The 19,661-nt window shown below is 44.3% G+C and overlaps 1 protein-coding gene across 1 annotated transcript in view; it reads right to left on the bottom strand.

Annotated features, from left to right (window-relative positions):
• The window catches only part of LRIG1 (leucine rich repeats and immunoglobulin like domains 1), a gene marked incomplete at both ends in the record, with an annotated part of 105,085 nt that extends 99,660 nt beyond the window's left edge, over positions 1–5,425 (bottom strand). Inside the window, one exon of the mRNA XM_084246952.1 lies at positions 5,193–5,425. Coding sequence (XP_084103078.1) covers positions 5,193–5,425 — 233 coding nt within the window. The remainder of the gene's footprint in view (positions 1–5,192) is intronic.
• Positions 5,426–19,661: the final 14,236 nt, after the last annotated feature.

Raw genomic sequence — 19,661 nt, 5'->3', positions numbered from 1 at the left:
CAAGGTAGCAGACCAGTCTCCAGAATAGTTCCTAGTCCCTCTCAAGTAACTGGCCAATTAATTGGTCAGTTTAGACTACTATGCTAAACTCTGCAGGTACATAAAAAATCAGTACAGCTTCCAAACTCTGGTCTCCACAGTCCTACTTCTTTGCATGGGATGATGAGAACAGATCTGCCCTTCTTACTGGTTCTCATACCTTAACTTGAAATAAAAGCAGAAGACAGCCACATTACTGACTCACACAAGAGCCGATGCCATGGGATTGATGGAAAGACCCCCACTGGTTCAATGTCATGCTTAAGTCATAAAAATCAACACTAAGGGTCCCTCAATTTCCCACAGGCTGAGGAACTTTGAAGATTTTTAGATATTTCCCTCCTCTGCCTGGGAATTCTTCTATCCCTCCTCCCTCAGGTCTCAAGACAAGGCCTCCAGCCTTTGAAACTGCATTCATTGTAAACAGCTCTGAATATTAACACAGCCCAGAGTCCTGTTCTCTTTTAAAAGACCCCCAGGGTTTCAAACTGCTGTCACTGAGGAGGGGGAAGGTCCCCAGTGAGTGAATACCACTAAGCTCAATCAAAAGAAGTTGAAAGTTAGGTTTGCTCATGAAACTTAAAGTCCTTCAGCCTATGGGGTAAGTCAGAGGAATCCCTCTGCATTTTAAACAAATGGAAAAAAGAAGAAAAGACCCTGGTACAACCACATCCTTACTGCTTATAGAGACTTTCAATTCAATGAATCCCTTTTTTAGAATTGCCTGGTCTGTAAATGTCACTTTAAAAATAACCATAGAGCATGTTAATAACCTCTTTCCGGCCTTCCCTTGCTAACAGACCTTCAGGGCTTTAGCAGGTGCACAAACTAGGCCAGGTGCATTGTTAAGTCACACAAAACCCAAGTGCTCCCTCGCATTCCTGTCTACCCTGAAAGAGAGGATGCTGGAAAGACTTCACACCAAGGAGACACCTCTGCAGAATGGGGAAGAGGCCCTTTCATTGTGAGCAGGGGTGTCTGAGGGAGAGAAAGGTCAGTCAGAGGTCGTCGAAAAGTGCTGGGGAAGGCGGCATGGGAGACCCAGGCAAAGGAATTAACACTCGAAGAGGGAAAGCTGCAGCCTGAACTCCAGAGCTGAAGGGACCACCCCCCCTCCATCCACTAGGAACCAGCTCTGCTACATTGCACGCTATCACCTTCATCCTTTGGAGATGTTCCCAAGAATTAGCACTGGAGATACATTAAAAAGTCTCAAGTTTGTGAAATCTAGTGCCCAAATGTAATTATCGGAAGGGATGAGCACGCTTCTTTCTCAAACAGCCCCTTGAAAGAGGGTAAGAACTGCTCGGACACATCCAACTGATTACAGGGAACTGTGCCAACACATTCATTGATGTTGCGCCTGGTGGGGCTTGGGGCCCTTCCTAATTTCACAGTACTCTACAGTTAGATTTTAAAGATATCATTTCATATTGGCGGCTTTTAAATAGTGTATCTTTCTCTCCAAGCAACCAAATTTTATTTGCCAGAGACTTCCCCTTACTCAAAATAGGCTGAAAACTAGTAACAGACAGCTGTTCCATCGTGGAGAGGGCTTCTGGGCCAGGCTGTTGACACTTGTTGTAAAGAAAAGGCCTCTGAACTCAAGCTTCAGCCCCCTACTATGTTGGGGGCACTTACACTTTTCAGATTCTCTCTGCCATCACCCTGTGTTTAACAGGCTTCTATTCCAAACCATCCTTTGCCCATCCCTACAACTCAGATGTTCAAGGTCCTCAGAGTCCTTGTTAAGTGATAGGACCACAAAGGGAAATGGTAGACGGGAAGATGTCAGGACAATGCATGCAACATCCACTTCTTAAAAACACACGTGAGAAACCCAAGATAGGTTCTAGAACAATCTGGTCATCTGCACTTCAAATAATTTGCATAAACAGGAAGTGAATTACTTTCCAAACCCTTAATTCACAACACTCTGCACACCTGGGCCTCCAAGCACAGCTGTAAAATTTGAAAGACAAAGGCTCTCTTTGCTTCACGATGACAACGGCAACCAGAGCTTGCGTTCATTTTCAAATATAATCATAAGCACGACTAACTTGCCAAAACCCACAAGGTTAGATGTAAGCCACCAGGTTTGGCACAGCAAACACATAAGGAGATATTAACCAAGAGACCCAACTCAATACCCACATCTTCAAGTGGTTCCGTATAACCACATCTGGTATCTGTAGTGAAGGCCCTTGCTTCTGAATGCCATATCATCTTCCCTCCACATGGGTAACAAGAATTACGGCCTGTTCTTCCTTCAGGGCCTGCCCAGTTTCCTACCACAATCCCACCAAGGCCGCCATTTACTATTTAAGCTAGCGACATTCTGTATTCAACATTATGCCACTAGTAAGGGTCTAAGGTAAATTGTATTTAGAACTTCTTAAATATCCTCTAAAGCCATGCTCTCAAAAATAATTTCAAAGAAAGCAAACATCTGAGTTCTAATAAGTTCAGCTTCGTAGGTTCTGGGAAGTTGGAATAGGCTTGGCAGTGCTTGGTGCTATTTATGAATTGCTGGTTGCACGATGCCAATCTCACCTACGTAATGGCATGGCAGAGTCAGTTATGTCTTGACTTCTACAACTATAAGTTGTTGTGCTTAATAAGTTATCCTCAGGCCCTGGGAATGAACACAGTTTCCTTCTATCAGCTCCATTATATTTCTTGTATTAAAACTGCGTTTACACTCACTATTAAAAAGCTTTACTTTCCTTATGCTAGACCTAGGAAGAGATGCACTGTTACAAAAGCAAAAAAAAAAAAAAAAAAAAAAAAAAAAGTAAAGAATAAGTTCCATAAAGCATCAGGTCCCCTTCTATCTCAAACCCAGGGCCTGAAATTGTTTGAACTAGCTACAGTAAATCTAGTTCATGGGGTTATAAACCAGCTCAAAGCATTTCAAGACACAATGAACTCAGAGGGTGTAAACTTGGTGAAAAACTATAAGATATTTTACTATAAAACATACAGAGACTTTCTTCCCTAAATTCTTGCTGAATCAAGGCCAGGAATATAACCTGTGTAACTACTGATGGAAATGAAGAAATCTGAAACCTAGGGGGAAAAAATTTGCTTGATTTTTCTTTAATTACAAAAAGAAATGACTTCCCAAATAATTTTAAAGGAATTATCCATTTTGCACCGAACACCAGATTGCTACACACTAACCAGAAGTCTCACAGTCCATATCTTAAAATGTAATTGGTTAACACCACAATCAGTATAATCAAATCTACTGAACTTCGAACAGACTGGTGTTTATTGATCAAGTCAAGAATACAAAAGTTTAATTTTAAAGGTATTCATGCCATGTGAACTGTCATACCTAGGCAACAGAAAGCCCAAAAAAAGACTAAGTTTTGCTCCAAAAATTAAAGGGCAAGGCAAAGTGGATCTTGTGACCGGAGGAGAGTGCAAATAAGAAGACACCCTATACCCGCAGAGAAGGAACCACTACTTCTGAACTAAGTGCCTTCCCCACAATGTCACTGACACATGGCACTGGGACTGACTCTTCCAACAGATAAACACTTAAGTTACTCTGATTCTGCCCACAATTTTTTTTTTTTTTAACTACCTTAGAAATATGTAGGGGAAAAACCACAATACTCCAGACTGCAATACCCTAGAGTGCTATGACTACATAAACCACCATCCAAAGCAATGCTGGGTTCTAACCTCCCAGTACTTAACAGCCACTGCCCGTGTTAAAACCCACATTATGACCACTGGTTTCCACTCAGTGAGTGAGTACTACAGGATACTGAAAAAAAAACTTAACCTTAACTAAATTATCCAGCTTCAGAACTATGTCATGTAGCACAGACCAAGTTGAAGACCTTGTCAAAATTTTCGGGGTACAAGACCTTCACGTTTGAGAGGAATTGGCTTATCTCTCCTCATGGCAGCCAGATATCCAGACCTTACTTTCTCAGAGCAAGCCACAGGTGTTGGTTAAAATTTGTGTCACAAGTGTTGTTTCTCCTTTCTAAGCAGTGAATGTCACGCCTGAGGTTATTACTGTGTCACTTCTATATTCTAGAAAAGATGTCCCACCACTCAACTAGGACATCTAGGCCTCTTCTGGAAGGTACTAAAAGTTTCAAAGAGATGCTAATCACTGATTACTGGACATGATTTTGACTCATGAATCAGATTTGCTATAGATAAAAAGGGCTACTGCATTCTACCATCTTTGAGTCGTTTAATTTTTTTTTTTTCCTGTCCAATCCCGCGTAAGAAGTGTCCCATCAAGTCCTGGTCAGCCAAAATCTTACCAGCACAGAAACCAAACTCTTTGGGGTTAAACTCTGTTTAAATCAACCAAGTCCCTGCAGCCTCTCCTGAAGGAGAACTACTCCAACACTAATTTGCACCACTTAGGAGAAATTTTGGTGGGTGAGTGGGCCCCACCCCACTCTACCAAGCCGGCGCCTGGGGAACAGACAGGAAGGGTCCAGAGTGCCAAACAGGTAGAAAAGGACAAATTCCCAGGAGTCACAGATCTCCAGGAACTCCCTGAGCCCCTGACTCGGCTGTCCTTCCAGCGAAGGCTGCCTTCTTCCCCCACCTGAGCCAAGCCTGGTCCTGGGGATGAGAAAGCAGCTACAAACACTCTCACTAATAAATAATGTAAATGGAAGACTGGAGTCAAGAGTCACCTTCATTCATAACCCACTGGAAGGCCAAGGAGCTCAGACACCAAAAGAGTAGGGTTACAGGAGAAAGAAACACATACCCGCCGACCCCCAGACGGCCTTCCCCACACTCTCCCCTCCAGATGTTTCCCGCTGTCCACTTACACACTTGCACACAAACACTCTCGCTTCCAGATTCCTCACTCACATTCCCTCACCTCCAGATTCCCACTCACTCACTCTCAGATCGTCCTCACTGCAAGCCCCACGAGACACTTTTTCTCCTCTAGACTTCTCACGCGCGCGCTTTCCTCTCAGGACCCCCACGCACAAGCTGACCACTACGACCCGACGCTAAGTTTTCCAGCCCAAACAACTTCACACACACACATACACACACACCCACACTCCCACACTCCGCACCCCTCAGGGAAAAGAACCGCCGCCGGCCCTTCCCCAAGTGACAGCACCCCGGGGCGCAGGGGCGAGACCGGCACTCACAGGCTCCGCGTCCAGGCAGGCAGGTCCCCGGGTAGCGCCGTCAGCCCGCGCCCGCCGCAGTCCAGCGAGGTCCCAGCGCAAGTGCAGGCGGCGGCGCAGGGAGTCCGCGGGCCGGCCGTGGCCAGCGCCGGCTCCAGCCCCAGCAGCAGCAGCAGCAGCAGCAGCAGCAGCCACAGGAGAAGAGGAGACGAGCGGCGCGGGACCCCGAACGTTCCCGGGACCGGCCGCGCCATCTTGTCTGGAGCGCGCCGCGAACTCCGGCTGGGGGGCTGCGAGGTCCCGGACGACTGCAGGCACGGGCGGGCCCCGGCGGCTCCACTCGGCACTAGGCTCCGCTCCGGGGCATGGCCGCCCGCACAACTTCTCTCCGCCGCCGGGCCCCGGGGCTCAACGGGCCCCCAGCGCCCGGGCCGCTCCGCAGCGCCCGGTGGGGGGCGCGAGCCCCGCGCCCATCCGGGCCGACCCGCCCGTTCACGCTGCGAACTCCAGGGACCCCGGCAAGGGGTGTTCGGCTGCGCCCCAAGTCCTCACGCCGCGCTCCCGGCCGGCCCCGCGGCCCCCGCGCTCGCCAAGTGCGGCTGCCGCCGCTGCCCGCGGAGAAGGCGCTCAGCCTCGCCGCCCCGGCCCCGCAGCCGCGGGCATCTTCCTCGCGCTCCTCGCGCCCCGCTGCAGACCCGGCTCCACCGAGCGCCGCCCCCGGAGCGCCCGCAGGGCCCGTGCGGCTCGCGGTCCCAGCGCCCCAGGCGGAGCGCGCGCGCGCAGTTCCGGGCGCCGCAAGGCTCCCGAGAGCAGCGAGAGCCCCGCCAACCTCGCCGCCGAACAATCAGCCGCTCGCCGCTCGCCTCCCCGCGGCACTGCCCCGGCGGGTCCCCGAGGCCCCGCCCCCCGGCCGCTCGCCCGCACACACCCCCGGCTCCGCGCCCCTCGCCGCCCCACGTTGGAGGCTTTGCCGCTGCGCCGCGCCACGCCCCCTGCCTGCTGGTGATTGGCTGCCGGGGTCAACGGCGGCCAGCCTGGAAGGCCATTGGAGCGCTCACCATGATCCCGCCCCTCCTGCTTCCCGGGGCACCCCGCCCCGCTCGCTTTTCCCACCCAAGGTGTGAAGGGCGGGGACTGGGCGGGGAAATGGAAGGACGGCCTCCGACTCTTAAAGGGGAAGTGTTGGCTGTTGGTGGAGAAAGGGGCTCGGGCTCGAAGTTGGGAGGAGTAAAGATCGCCCCTCGGGATCTGGGGGAGGAGAGAAAGTTGATGAGAGTCGCAGGCCGGCTCTGTAGAGCTCTCTGGCACCATGATTTCTTCCCTCAAGAGACTCCAGATAGGACCCAAGATTTACAGCAACCTGCACCCATTTTCCAGGTGCCCTAAAGATATAGATTTAAAATTTCACACTTTCTCTACTCATTGGAGTATCATTTGTTATTTCCTTAGGGTTGTCCCCCTCGCATAATCGAGCTCCTTTCTGCTCCTGACTTGCTCTTGACGTCTTAAATCTAGCAATATGTCCTTGATTAACAAAATGAATGTGTAAGGCAGAAACCAAGGCTCAAAGGTGCACACACTCCATCGCTACCCCTACCCTAGCTGATGGACCGGTAGTTCTGGAAACGTTCCAGCTTTGGCTAAAGGACTGCTTTGTTTGTCTATTTGTTAAAATCAGCGTCTTTTAAAGCCAGTTTTCAAGAAGCCATGGAGTACCCTTAAAAGAGTAAAAAGAGGAACAATAATTGTTGCAGTTTCTGTTTGGCTTTTGCAGATACCAGTATAGTGGCCAAGTGTTATGACAACGCATGCAAACTTTAAAGCAGATGTGTACACACACGTGCGTGTGCGTGTGTATACACACACACACACACACACACACACTTTGTGATAAAAGGAAAAGATTGGCACAGTAATATATAAGGGCCTCTCTGGCCATTATAATTTGCCTGTGTCTCAGTTCCCCTCCTAGAGGAAGCACGTTCCTAACATAACTGCACACATTGTACAGAAAGTAAATTCTGCAAAGCAACATTTGCTCTAGCAAATTCTTTTAAAGATTTGTTTATTTATGCATGCAAGAGCTAGGGTACAGGCCAGAGATGCAGGGGGGTATGTGTGAGAGGATTCACCAGAGACAGTGGGGAATATTACAGGCAAATTGACCGAAGCACACCGCTGAGGGGAGCAGCGGATGAGTCAGGAGAGGTCTGCTGCACCATGTGGGTTGCTCCCTGGCCGGGCTGGGGATCGAACTCATGCTGCAGAGACTGCGGATAGCTTCACAGTGCAGTGCTTAAACCCTTCCGCCACTAGGGAGGCCCTGCTCTAGCAAATTAAGCCTGACTTGTGTTTCATGAAAATGGAGGGCAGCAGATGTTTCTCAAGAAGAAAAAGCAAACATATTTAAAGGGTTTTCAATTTTTGACACATTCTAAAGGGTTTGTTTCACTTGAGATGCACTAAATGTGTTTAAATTTTCTTTAGCCATAAGGTAACCTCTAATCTTTAAACCAGTTGGGTTTGGGCCTGGTAACAAGTTTCCTTTCTTCTTTCCTCTCCCCTTTTCTTGATTCATCATTGTAGGGTAAGTGATTATCAGGATTTTCTGCCCTCCCACCATTTAGGATTAATGATGGATCCCAGTAGTCCTAAATGCATGCCTGATGGCGGACACCTGGAGTAGGGTATGGGCATGCACAGGTGGGTACGCCTGGGCTGAGACTGGCTTTTAAGGGCAGTGTCCTGGGGACGCCAGCAGGAAGAGAACCAGAAGAGAGAAAGAGAGTAGCAGTGTTAGAAGCAGAAGAGAGCAGAGAAGAATAGCAGAACGAGAGAGCAGAGGATGAGAAGAACCAGCAGAGAAGCAGAGACCATGAGAGAACGTCGGAGAGCCCAGAAAGAGTAAAGACTTGCCGGGGACTGGAGGCCTGCCAGCCTTCTGGACCCCCTGCACCCTGCCTGCCGTATACCTGGTAAACTCAATAAAAGCCTGAAAAAGCCACTGAGGGCTCCAGGACTCTCCTTCACCTGTCTGCTCTAATCATACAAAATCTGCACTGTGCCCTTCCTGCCACTATAATCATGGTACAGATAAGGGGGCCTTTCTCTCTCTCTCTCTCTCTCTCTCTCTCTCTCTCTCTCTCTCTCTCTCTCTCTCTCTCTCTCTCTCTCTCTCAACAGTGATGCCTAAGGCAATTCTCAAATATGTGTAAATCTAGCCAATTATGATTCTCAAGAATCAACAGACAAATGCTACATGTGACCCATTCTACCCAAGGCTTTAACCAGCTTCTATATTCATTTATAACACACATGAACATGCACCTTCCATCTGGAGAAGAAGAAATACATCTCTGGTGCAATGTCTTCTGGTATAATAATAATAGTCAGAGAATAGAAGTCATAGGACCCCAAATTTAACAAGTCATCTGTCAGTATTTCTCATATTTTTCAAGAAAAAGAACACAAAACAGTAATTTAATAGAAGCTGCCCTTGAACATTTTCTTAAACAAAAATGTCATATCTTTCTCACCTCCCTCCCCCCAATAAAATGGCATATGCAGCAAAACTTTATTAAACTCACTGAACCTCTTGGGCTGCTGGCCTAAAGTTATCTTTCAGGTTTGTTGCATTATTAGTACCGAAAAATGGATATGTATTTGCAAATATTTTCATAATGCTTTTGTGTATACCTATGAGATGCTCTTTGGGGACATGAGTGTTCTGAAGGATAGGGTTTGAGAATATACAAGGTAAGGGTGTGCCCACAAATCTAAAGCATCCCCTGTGGTCTGGTTACCACACAGCCAAAGAGAAGGATTCCAAAACCCAGGAACACTTGGGGGGACTGGGCGCCGAGCCTTGGCAGTTCCTCTGTCTACAGCAGTGCATGAAGTCATGTCTGCTCCCCATACCATGTGTGGAAGCTTGCCCACATACTAGCAACCTGCCTGTGATTGAAAGGAGAGCGTGGGCTTGGAGAACAGTGATGTTGAGCTCAGGGGAGAATTCATCAGAGGCCACAATCTTAGTTGAGGGAGAAATGACCACCAACAAGTTGTAAGGGAATCTGTCCCTGCTCACAAAGGAGAAAGTATTTGGTCCTTTCAGCATCAGCAACAGTTAGCTTAGGTGATCTGGGTCCTCCTTTTGCTTTGCTGTTATTCTCACAATTTAAAATAGTTACTTGCTTGTTCAGAAATTTAGTCTGTTTTGATCTACCAGAGACCAAGGTTTAGCATAGACTCAAGTCTCCAATGAGAATTATTCCACATCTCTCTACCTACAGAAGCCCTAGCCATTGGAAATAACTTGAAAAGCTAAACAGCAAAAATGTAAATAGCCTGAAACCACCAAGAGGGAAGAGACGCAAATGAGAAATAATGAAAAAGCAGGTTAATTACAGGGGTTTTTAAAAATAAAAACAAAACTTCCAGGGAACTAAATTAGGGTAGTTTGTTACAGTTTTAGGTGATGATAATGGGTGATTTTAAAGGATGCTGAGATTCAGAGATGCTTGCTTACTGTTAAAAAGATTTTGCATTATGTTCAGTACATTAAAAGAGCATCAGGGTAGCATACAGAAGCCCTGGAGCCTAACCAGGCCTTATTACCCAGGAAATTTGTGCCCAGCCATTCTGTAAGCCTCAGTTTTCTCCACTGGAAAATAAGGATCATTGTACTTTTCACTGAGTACTAAGACAATTAGGAAAGGATCCATTTTGATACAAGATAGGAGGAACTTTATGGACTATTTAGGTCTATGTACATCTACGGTTTATTTTTAAGGTGTTATTAATTTTAACTCTGATTGAGAGCAGGTACAGATGTAGATGAAAAACCTCTCCAGCAAATGTTTTTTTTTTTTTTCCAGGAATGCCACAGTTAATAATTACCAATAAAGCCCCTGAAGACTTGCAGAGTGATGACAGTCCTTCGAGCCTGTTTTTTCTCTCTCTTCCCAGGAAAAAGAGGCTGTGTACTCATTAACTCCTTCCTCAAAGTAATCTTGTCAAATAGATGAATTGATGGAGAAAGTAAGAGAGGAGGCTAAAGGTTCGGGGATGATACATTAAAAGAGACAATTCTGAGGTTTCTCTGTCCCCCGTTCCAGCATTTTCCTGGTAGAGGGATATGTTTGATTGTGCAATCTCTGGTTGTTGGAATATTGGTTAAGACCAACCAGTGCCAAGTTACAGCTGCTGCATTTCCCCAGCAAGAGTGGCTATTGTCTGTGGCTCAACTGCAGCCATCTATAGGTGCCTGCTCCCTTCTGCCGAGCAGCATGGGCCAGGGGAACCAAAGACCATTAGGGTTCACTTTCCAACACAAACCAGAACCTGTGTCCTTGTTCTGGGAATTCGTAATGTTAGCTGATTCACTGAAAGAATACCAAAAAAAAAAAAAAAAAAAGTGTTTACAAAAGCTATGAGCTTTTCAAAAACCAGACATTCAGGGCCTCCCTGGAGGTACAGGGGTTAAAGACACAGCACGCTATCAAGCTATCGCCAGGCACTGCGTCAGAGTTCTATCCCAGCTGGCCAGCCAGGGAACTAACTCACATGGCGCAGGAGAACTCTCCTGCCTCAGCAGTGTATTTCAGTAGATCCACCTGTTGTGTTTCCCACTCTGTTTCTTGTGAATCCTTTTATCCCCACCCCCTGCACCTCTGGCCTGTACCCCAGTTCTTGTATGCATAAATAAATAAATCTTTAAAAATTAAAAAAAAATTTGAAAATCAGAAGTGATGGTCAGTGTAAGAGGTATAGCCTCCTTGCCCCAATGATGAAGGGATGGGCTAATTATATCATCACCAGACATTGTACCCCTCAATCTCTTTCTGCCCCCTTTCCAATTGTTACTTGCAGTAGTACATGCAAGAGAAGGGGGTGGAAAATCAAAGTTTATGCCTTGCTGCCAGCAACTCTGAAGCAACACTTCAATGTATATAAAGAACAGCACGTTTATCATGACTTATAATAATAATCTTCATGAAGTCATCTACCTTATATTTTTCAGAGCCATGTCACATCATACAACAGCTATCATTTACTGAGCACTTGTGTGCCTAACACATGGCTGCATGTTTTATATACTTTTTTCATTGAAGTAGAAGTTGAGAATAAACCTCAAGGCCACACAAGTTAATAAGTGACGAAGCCAAGATTCCAAGCCAACTCTGTGGACACAAAAGATCCATTATGACATTTGAGTCTCATAAACTTTGAATATGACAGTTGTTATTGTTCCCACCTTCTAGATGAGAAAGCTGAGGTTAAATGATTGTGCCAAGGTCACCTGGGGTTGAGAATAAATAGAATTTTAAATCAAAATGCAATCTCATCTCATCACACATGCTTTATAATCAATACATGTCTTATGGTGATGCACATTTCTCAAGGATATTGTGAGAGTGGACCTAATTTCTTTCCTTTTCTGTACTTGCTAATAGATTTCCAAAATTTCCTGTGTGATTTTAAAAGCTAAAGAATCTAAAGATGAGAATACTGTCCTTCCCCCCACCCCCACCACAAACACTATCACACTATAATATTGCATTATTATTATTATTGTAATATTACTATTATTATTAAATAATGAATTTATTATAATGGATTTGTAAAATCCATACATTGTTATCAAACAATGAAACCAGTCATTTATTTTTAAATTGCAGACACTTAATTTGTGCTAGGCATTATTTCACATTAGAGCTAAGTATCACTGAAGTCTCACTGTAAAGATGATCAATTTAGAGAGGAAAAAATTGAAACTCTGTGGTCAACAAACTCACCCAAGTCACATCTTAGGTTAAGGGAAGTCAGGAATTCGAACTCTGTGCTGTCAGTTAACTCCCCCACCCCCCAATCAGTTACTCCACTCTATTTGAATTATTTTTTGTGTTCATCTCTCCTTCTCCACTGGCAGCTCATTAAATTCAGAGCCTGGTATTCCTGTCATCTGGCACAGTTTCAGGCACAGAGTGGGCACACACATTCTGCTACCTGAGCAATGCCTGCCTGCCTGGCAGGACACTTACCAAGTCTCCTCCCCCTTCTCATACACACTTGCTCTTTAAATATGAGCACCAGCAGCAGCAGCAGCACTGTCACCTGAAGCATGCAAAAAATGTGCATCTCAGTACCTACCCCAAATGTAGGGGATCATAATCTGCCTTTTAATAAGGTCTCTAGGTGATTTGTTTTGCTCATTTAAAGACTAAGAAGCAGCGGGGTCACCATATGTACCCCACATTCTCAACTCCTGAGACTGTCTTCCAATCACTGCCAGAAGCATAGACCATATTCTTTGCACCCTATGTATTTTTTTTTTTTTTCTTTTTTTTTTTTTTTTTTTTTTTTTTTTATAAATTTTATTGTTATATTCCCCATACAATTGCAGCCCCCCATTCTGACCCCAATCCCTCCCCTCCCGCCCCCGCCCCCCTAAAAGTGTCTCTGGTTCATAGTTTTTTGTTGATTTTGATTTTCACTTTCTTATAGTTATTCATTTTCCTGGTCCCTTATTTAAGTTTTCTAGATTCCTGCTATGAGTGAGACCATCCGGTATTTTTCTTTTTCTTTTTGGCTTATTTCGCTGAGCATGATCCCTTCCAGCGCCATCCATGTTGCAGCAAATTGCATGTGTTTATCTTTTTTGAATGCTGAGTAATATTCCATGGTATATATGTACCACATCTTCTTGATCCAGTCATCTATTTTTGGGCATTTGGGTTGTTTCCAAAGCTTAGCTATTGTAAACAGTGCTGCTATAAACATAGGGGTGCAGGTGTTCTTTGGAATTGATGTTTCTGTGTCCTTTGGGTAAATACCTAGGAGTGGAATTGCTGGATCATATGGAAGCTCTATGTTTAGTAGGTCCAGAAATCTCCACACAGCTTTCCACAGTGGTTGGACCAGTTTGCACTCCCACCAACAGTGCAGAAGAGTTCCTTTTTCTCCACACCCTCGCCAACATTTGTTGTTGCTAGTTTTTTTAATATGTGCCATTCTCACTGGTGTGAGATGGTATCTCATGGTAGTTTTGATTTGCATTTCCCTGATGACAAGTGATGTTGAACATTTTTTCATATGCCTGTTGGCCATTTGCATTTCCTCTTCAGAGAAGTTTCTTTTAAGCTCTTCTGCCCATTTTTTGACTGGATTATTTTCTTTGTTGTTGTTGAGTCTCATCAGCTCTTTGCAGATTTTTGTGATCAGTCCTTTATCACTAGTGTTGGGTGCAAAAATGTTCTCCCAGTTGGTGGGGTTTCTCTTTGTTTTTGTTATTGTCTCTTTTGCTGTGCAAAAGCTCTTTAATTTGATGTAGTCCCAGCTGTTTATCTTTGCCTTCACTATCACTGCTTTGGGTGATGTGTCTGTAAAGATGTCTTTGATGTGCAAATCACGTAGTGTTTCGCCTATATTTCCTTCTATATATTTTATGGTTTCAGGTCTTATGTCTAGTTCTTTAATCCATTTTGAGTTGATTTTTGTGTATGGGGTGAGGTGGTGGTCAAGCTTCATTCTTTTGCATGTAGCGACCCAGTTTTCCCAGCACCATTTATTGAACAAACTTTCTTTGCTCCAATGCATATTCTTTGCTCCTTTGTCAAAGATTAGTTGACCATAAATCTGTGGGTTTATTTCTGGATTTTCTATTCGATTCCATTGGTCTGTATGTCTGTTCTTGTTCCAATACCATGCAGTTTTGATGATTATGGCTTTGTAGTATAGTTTGAAGTCTGGGAGTCTGATGCCTCCATTCCCTTCTTTTTTTTTCAGGAGAGCTTTGGCTATTCGGGGTTTTTTGTGATTCCATATGAATTTCATCAATAATTGTTCTATTTCTTTGAAGAATGACATTGAGATTTTGATTGGAATAGCATTGAATCTGTATATTGCTTTTGGAAGGATGGCCATTTTAATAATGTTTATTCTTCCAATCCATGAGCAGGGGATGTCTCTCCATTTCTTTGTGTCTTCTTCTATTTCTTTTAACAGTGTTTTATAGTTTTCTTTGTATAGGTCCTTTACCTCTTTTGTTAGATTTATTCCCAAATATTTGATTTTTTTTGTTTCAATAACAAAAGGGATGGTCTTTTTGATTTCTTCTTCTTCAGATTTATTGTTTGTGTATAGGAAGGCTACTGACTTTTGCGTGTTGATTTTGTATCCTGCCACTTTACTGAACTGATTGATGAGTTGAATTAGCTTTTCTGTGGAGTTTTTGGGGTTCTCTATGTATAATATCATATCGTCTGCAAATAGTGATAGTTTGACTTCTTCTTTTCCTATTTGGATTCCTTGGATGTCTTTCTCTTGTCTTATTGCCCTGGCTAGGACTTCCAGTATTATATTGAAAAGCAATGGTGAGAGTGGACATCCTTGTCTTGTTCCAGATCTTAATGGAATTGCTTTCAGCTTTTCACCATTGAGAATGATACTGGCTGTTGGCTTGTCATAGATGGCCTTTATGATGTTGAGGTATGTTCCTTGTATCCCAAGAATTTCAAGGGCTTTTATCATGAATGGGTGTTGCACTTTGTCGAAAGCTTTCTCAGCATCTATTGATATTATCATATGGTTTTTATATTTCTTTTTGTTGATGTGTTGGATAACGTTGATTGATTTTCGGATGTTAAACCATCCTTGTGCCCCTGGAATGAATCCAACTTGGTCGTGGTGAATTATCTTATGGATACATTGTTGGATTCTGATAGCTAAAATTTTATTGAGGATTTTTGTATCAGTGTTCATTAGGGAGATTGGCCTGTAGTTTTCCTTTTTTGTGTTGTCCTTGTTCGGTTTTGGTATTAGTGTAATGTTGGCTTCATAAAACGTGTTTGGTATTGTCCCTTCCTTCTCAATTTTTTGGAAGAGTTTGTGAAGGATAGGCACTAATTCGTCTCTGAATGTTTGGTAGAATTCATTTGTAAATCCATCAGGTCCTGGGCTTTTGTTTTTGGGGAGGTTTTTGATTACCATTTCAATTTCGCTAATTGTAATTGGTCTGTTTAGGTGTTCTATTTCTTCTTTATCTAGCTTTGGGTGATTGTAGAGTTGTAGGAATTTGTCCATCTCCTCTAGATTGTTAAACTTGTTTCCATATAACTGTTCATAGTAGTTACTGATTATTCTTTTGATTTCTGCTGTGTCCGTTGTGATTTCTCCTCTTTCATTGATGATCCTGTTTATTTGTGCTTTCTCCCTTTTTTCCTTTGTGAGCCTGGCTAGGGGTTTGTCTATTTTATTGATTTTTTCAAAGAACCAGCTCTTGGTTTCATTGATCTTTTGGATTGTTTTTTTAGTTTCAATTTCATTTATTTCTGCTTTGGTTTTTATTATTTCTTTTCTTCTACTGGTTTTGGGGTTTTTTTGTTGTTCTTTTTCTAGATCTTTGAGCTTCGAGATTAGGTTGTTTCTTTGCGTTCTTTCTTGTTTCTTGATGTGAGCTTCTATTGCTATATATTTTCCTCTTATTACTGCTTTTGCTGCATCCCATACATTTAGGATATTGGTGTCCTCCTTGTCGTTCAATTCAAAAAATTTTTTAATTTCTTCTTTGATCTCCTCATTAGTCCAATGGTCTTCCAGTAGTGTGGTTTTTAATCTCCATGAGGTAAGAAAGTTCCTTGCCTTCTTTTTATGGTTTATTTCTAGTTTGATGCCTTCATGGTCAGAAAAGATGGTTGATATGATTTCAATCTTGGTGTATCTGTTGATGTTTGTCTTGTGCCCCAGTATGTGATCGATCCTGGAGAATGATCCGTGTGCGCTTGAGAAAAATGTGTACTCCGTTTTTTTGGGGTTTAGTGTTCTATAGATGTCTGTTAAGCCCAATTGCTCTAGGTCTTTATTTAGAGCTTTGGTTTCTTTACTTATTTTTTGTCTTGTTGATCTATCCATTGTTGATAGTGGTGTGTTGAAGTCTCCCACTACGTATGTGTTTTCTCTGATGTCTGTTTTCAGAGAGGACAACAGTTGTCTGATATATTTTGGTGCTCCTTCGTTTGGTGAGTATATGTTAATGAGTGTTATTTCTTCTTGAAGTATTGTCCCCTTGATCATAATGTAGTGACCATTGGGGTCTCTTTTTATCTTTTTGAGTTTGAAATCTGTTTTATCTGATATAAGTATAGCTGTTCCTGCTTTCTTTTTTGGTCCATTTGCTTGTAGGATTGTTTTCCATCCTTTAACTTTGAGCCTATTTTTATCTTTTGTAGCTAAATGTGTTTCCTGGAGACAGCAAAAGGTTGGGTTTTGTTTCTTAATCCAGCCTGCAACTCTGTGTCTTTTTATTGAAGAGTTTAGTCCATTTACATTTAGAGTTAATATTGATATGTTAACATCTGTATTTGCCATTGTGTTTGTCTTTCCTTTGATTTTATTTATTCTTTTAATAACATTTTTTTTTTGGGCCTTCTTTCATTGTTATTCGTCGCTCTGAGGTTCTGGCTTTAGGACTCCTTGTAGTATTTTTTGGAGTGGGGGTTTAGTTGCAATGAAATTCCGGAGTTTCTGTTTGTCTGGGAAGGTCCATATTCTTTCTTCAAAGAGGAAGGAGAGCTTTGCGGGATAGAGTATTCTTGGTTGGCATCTGTTTTCTTGGAGTCTGTTGACTATGTCCCTCCACTCTCTCCTTGCCCGTAGTGTTTCTTCGGAGAAGTCTGATGTCAGCCTGATTGGTTTTCCTTTGAATGTTATCTGTTTCTTCCCTCTTGCCAGCTTCATTATTTTTTCCTTGTCCTGGATTCTTGGGAGCTTTACTATTATGTGTCTTGCTGTATTTTTTCTTTCGTCGTGGAAGTTTGGTGTTCTTCTTGCTTCTTGTATATCAATTTTCAGCTCCTTCTTCACATTTGGGAAGTTCTCTTCAATTATCTCTTTGAATATTTTCTCTGTTCCTACATCTCTCTCCTCTCCTTCTGGTATTCCTATAACTCTTATATTTCCTTTCCTCATGGAGTCAGATAGTTCCCGAAGTCTTTCTTCGTTCTTTTTCCTTCGTACTTCTCTTTCCTTTTCTGTTTTGGTTCTTTTTATTTCTGTGTCTTCAAGATTACTTATTCGTTCTTCCATTTCATCTATTCTGCTTTCATTGCTTTTCCCAGAATTCTTTAGTTCTTCCATTAATTCTTTGATCTCCTGCATTTCTTTTACTTCCCTCTTTAGGGACTCAATTTCTTTCTTCTGACCATTGTTTTCCCTCTCTAGGGACTCAATTGCATTCTTCTGATCGTTGATTATTTTTCCCTTATCATTGTTTTCCTTTATGACTTCTGTCAGTTTTTTAATCACGGCAATTTTAAATTCTCTTTCTGGAAGGCTCAGAAATTCTTCCAAGTTATTGTCGTTGCAATCTGGGGGCTGGCTTTCTTTTTGTGGTGTGCTTTTTCTCTGGAGAGTTGCTAGGTTGCGTGTGGTTCTTCTCCTCCCTACTGTCTGTTTTCTAATTTGCCGTATGCGTTGGGACACTGTGTTGTTGGGACTGGCCGGCATCTTGGGTGGGCTTCTCTGTTCCCCTCTGGTTCTTCCAGGAGTCATCTGTCAGTTTCAAGCAGCCTTTACTGGAGAAAGGTCCCTGTTCTAAAATGCCGATGTGGGGACACACTCCCCTGTGCGCCTGGTCTGCCCCGGCGGTGGGTTCCTGCTCCCCTCTGGGCTTGGACTGCAGGCCAGAGGGGGTCTGGCGTGGGCGAACTTCCCCCGCTCACCTCTGAGGGAGCCTTCTGCAGGTAGTCTTTACTGAAGAAATGTCCCTGTTCTAAAATGGTGATGTGGGACACACTCCCTGCGCTTCTGGTCTCAGGCACACTCTTCTGCGCGCCTGGTCTGCCCCGGCTGTGGGTGCTCGCTCTCCCTGTGGGCTCAGACTACTTGTTCGGAAGGGGCCCGGTGTGGGCTAACTCCCCAGCTGGCCACTAGCTCCTTCAGTAGCCTGTGCTGGGGTCAAGTCGCTAGGTGGCGCCAGAGAGCTCTCCTAGAGCCCTTGGGGAGCTGATTTTCCACCCCGTGGGACAGGGAGCAGAGCGGGGATGGTAGGGTACACCTCAACGGCTTTGGGGTGCTGTGTCTGCCTTGTGCCCCACCGTCGTGGGGAACCCACGCCCCTAATTTCGTGCCCCGGGTCTCAGTTCCAAAGCCCTCAGTTCCAGGACGCGGGCTGTAGCCCAGATCAGTGGCGCGGGAATGGCGCCTTTTGAATCCCGCTCCCCTGCCTGGGCGCCTTGTTCCTGCTCACTCAGGGAGGGCCTCCGCAGTCTCCCCGCAAGCCTAGGTCGCAGGCGTGGGGACCTGGGCAGCTGCAATCCGAGCGCCGCTTTCGCAAGCTTACCGGGCGGGGCTGTGTGCTGGTGCTGGTCTCCTCCTGGGGGCGGGGCTCTTTAATGGCGCCTGGAGCTCACCTCCGCGGCGGATCCTGCAGGGTTCGCCTCAGCTCCCGTTCACGGGGTGTGGTGGCTGAAATAGTTCCTTTCCACTCACAGTCCCACTTGCTGCATCCGTTTTTCTTGTTGGGCGTTTTGGTTTGTTGTTTTCCTCCTCTCTGCCGGTCGGAGAGTGCCGACTTTGTGGGCGGGGGAGGGGAGCAGGGTTCTGCGCTTCCCTCCCTTCTCGTCCTCTTTTATGGCAACTTTCTTCTTTGGGCAGTTTGCTGGAGTCGTCCGTTTATCTTCCGTGTCCCAGTTCTCACTGGGACCTGCCGCTTTTCCTCCCTATTAACTTTTTTTAATGGGAGATCTTACTCGCAGCGTCTCCTCGCCGCCATGTTGCTCCGCCCCCTCTGCACCCTATGTATTTTAATGTGATGTGTATGTGTATTTACATTCTCCATATTCACAAACCCTTACTAAAATAATTTTAAAAATGTAGTCAAGCATATGGTTAACATTATTGCCCCTTCACTGAAGGGCATTCAAAACATCTGCTGCCCATGAAATTTTGGTTGAATCTTCTTTTGCCGAGCAACTCTCTTTTTCTTTGTGATGCACCCAGACTATTAAGAAGCATTTGAGAATTTTATGGCCTATTTATTTGTTTCCGAAAGGACAGTTGGGTTTTGGACACATTTTAGATTTATCATATAGACAGACACATATTGCTTTTCATTGTCATTCTTATCCATGAACTACATTCTTGAGATAATCATTTAAATATCCCTATTTCCCTAGAGGAGTTCTGACACTCGTCTTGCATGTAGATGCTATAAATCAGAGTCTCTGTCTTGTCACCCGACCCCCCACTTCCACTAAAAAAAAATCCAAAACCATTATTCTTATTTGAAGTGCATTGACTGAGAAATATTCAGGGAAAGCAAGTATGTAAATTCATCTCCTGCAAAGAGGGCCACCAACGATCTCTCCCAATAAGAGATGGAGTTCGTGTGCCTTCCTTCCTGGAATCTGGCATGGCCTTTGACCATAGAATGAGGCAGAAGTAACACTCAGCCAGTGCTAAGGCTGGAAGCTTCACCTCTCACTCTTTTCC

The sequence above is a fragment of the Talpa europaea genome (genome assembly GCF_964194135.1).
Source record: "Talpa europaea genome assembly, chromosome: 11".
Lineage (NCBI taxonomy): Eukaryota > Metazoa > Chordata > Mammalia > Eulipotyphla > Talpidae > Talpa > Talpa europaea.
This window is presented reverse-complemented; position numbering and strand designations above follow the sequence as displayed.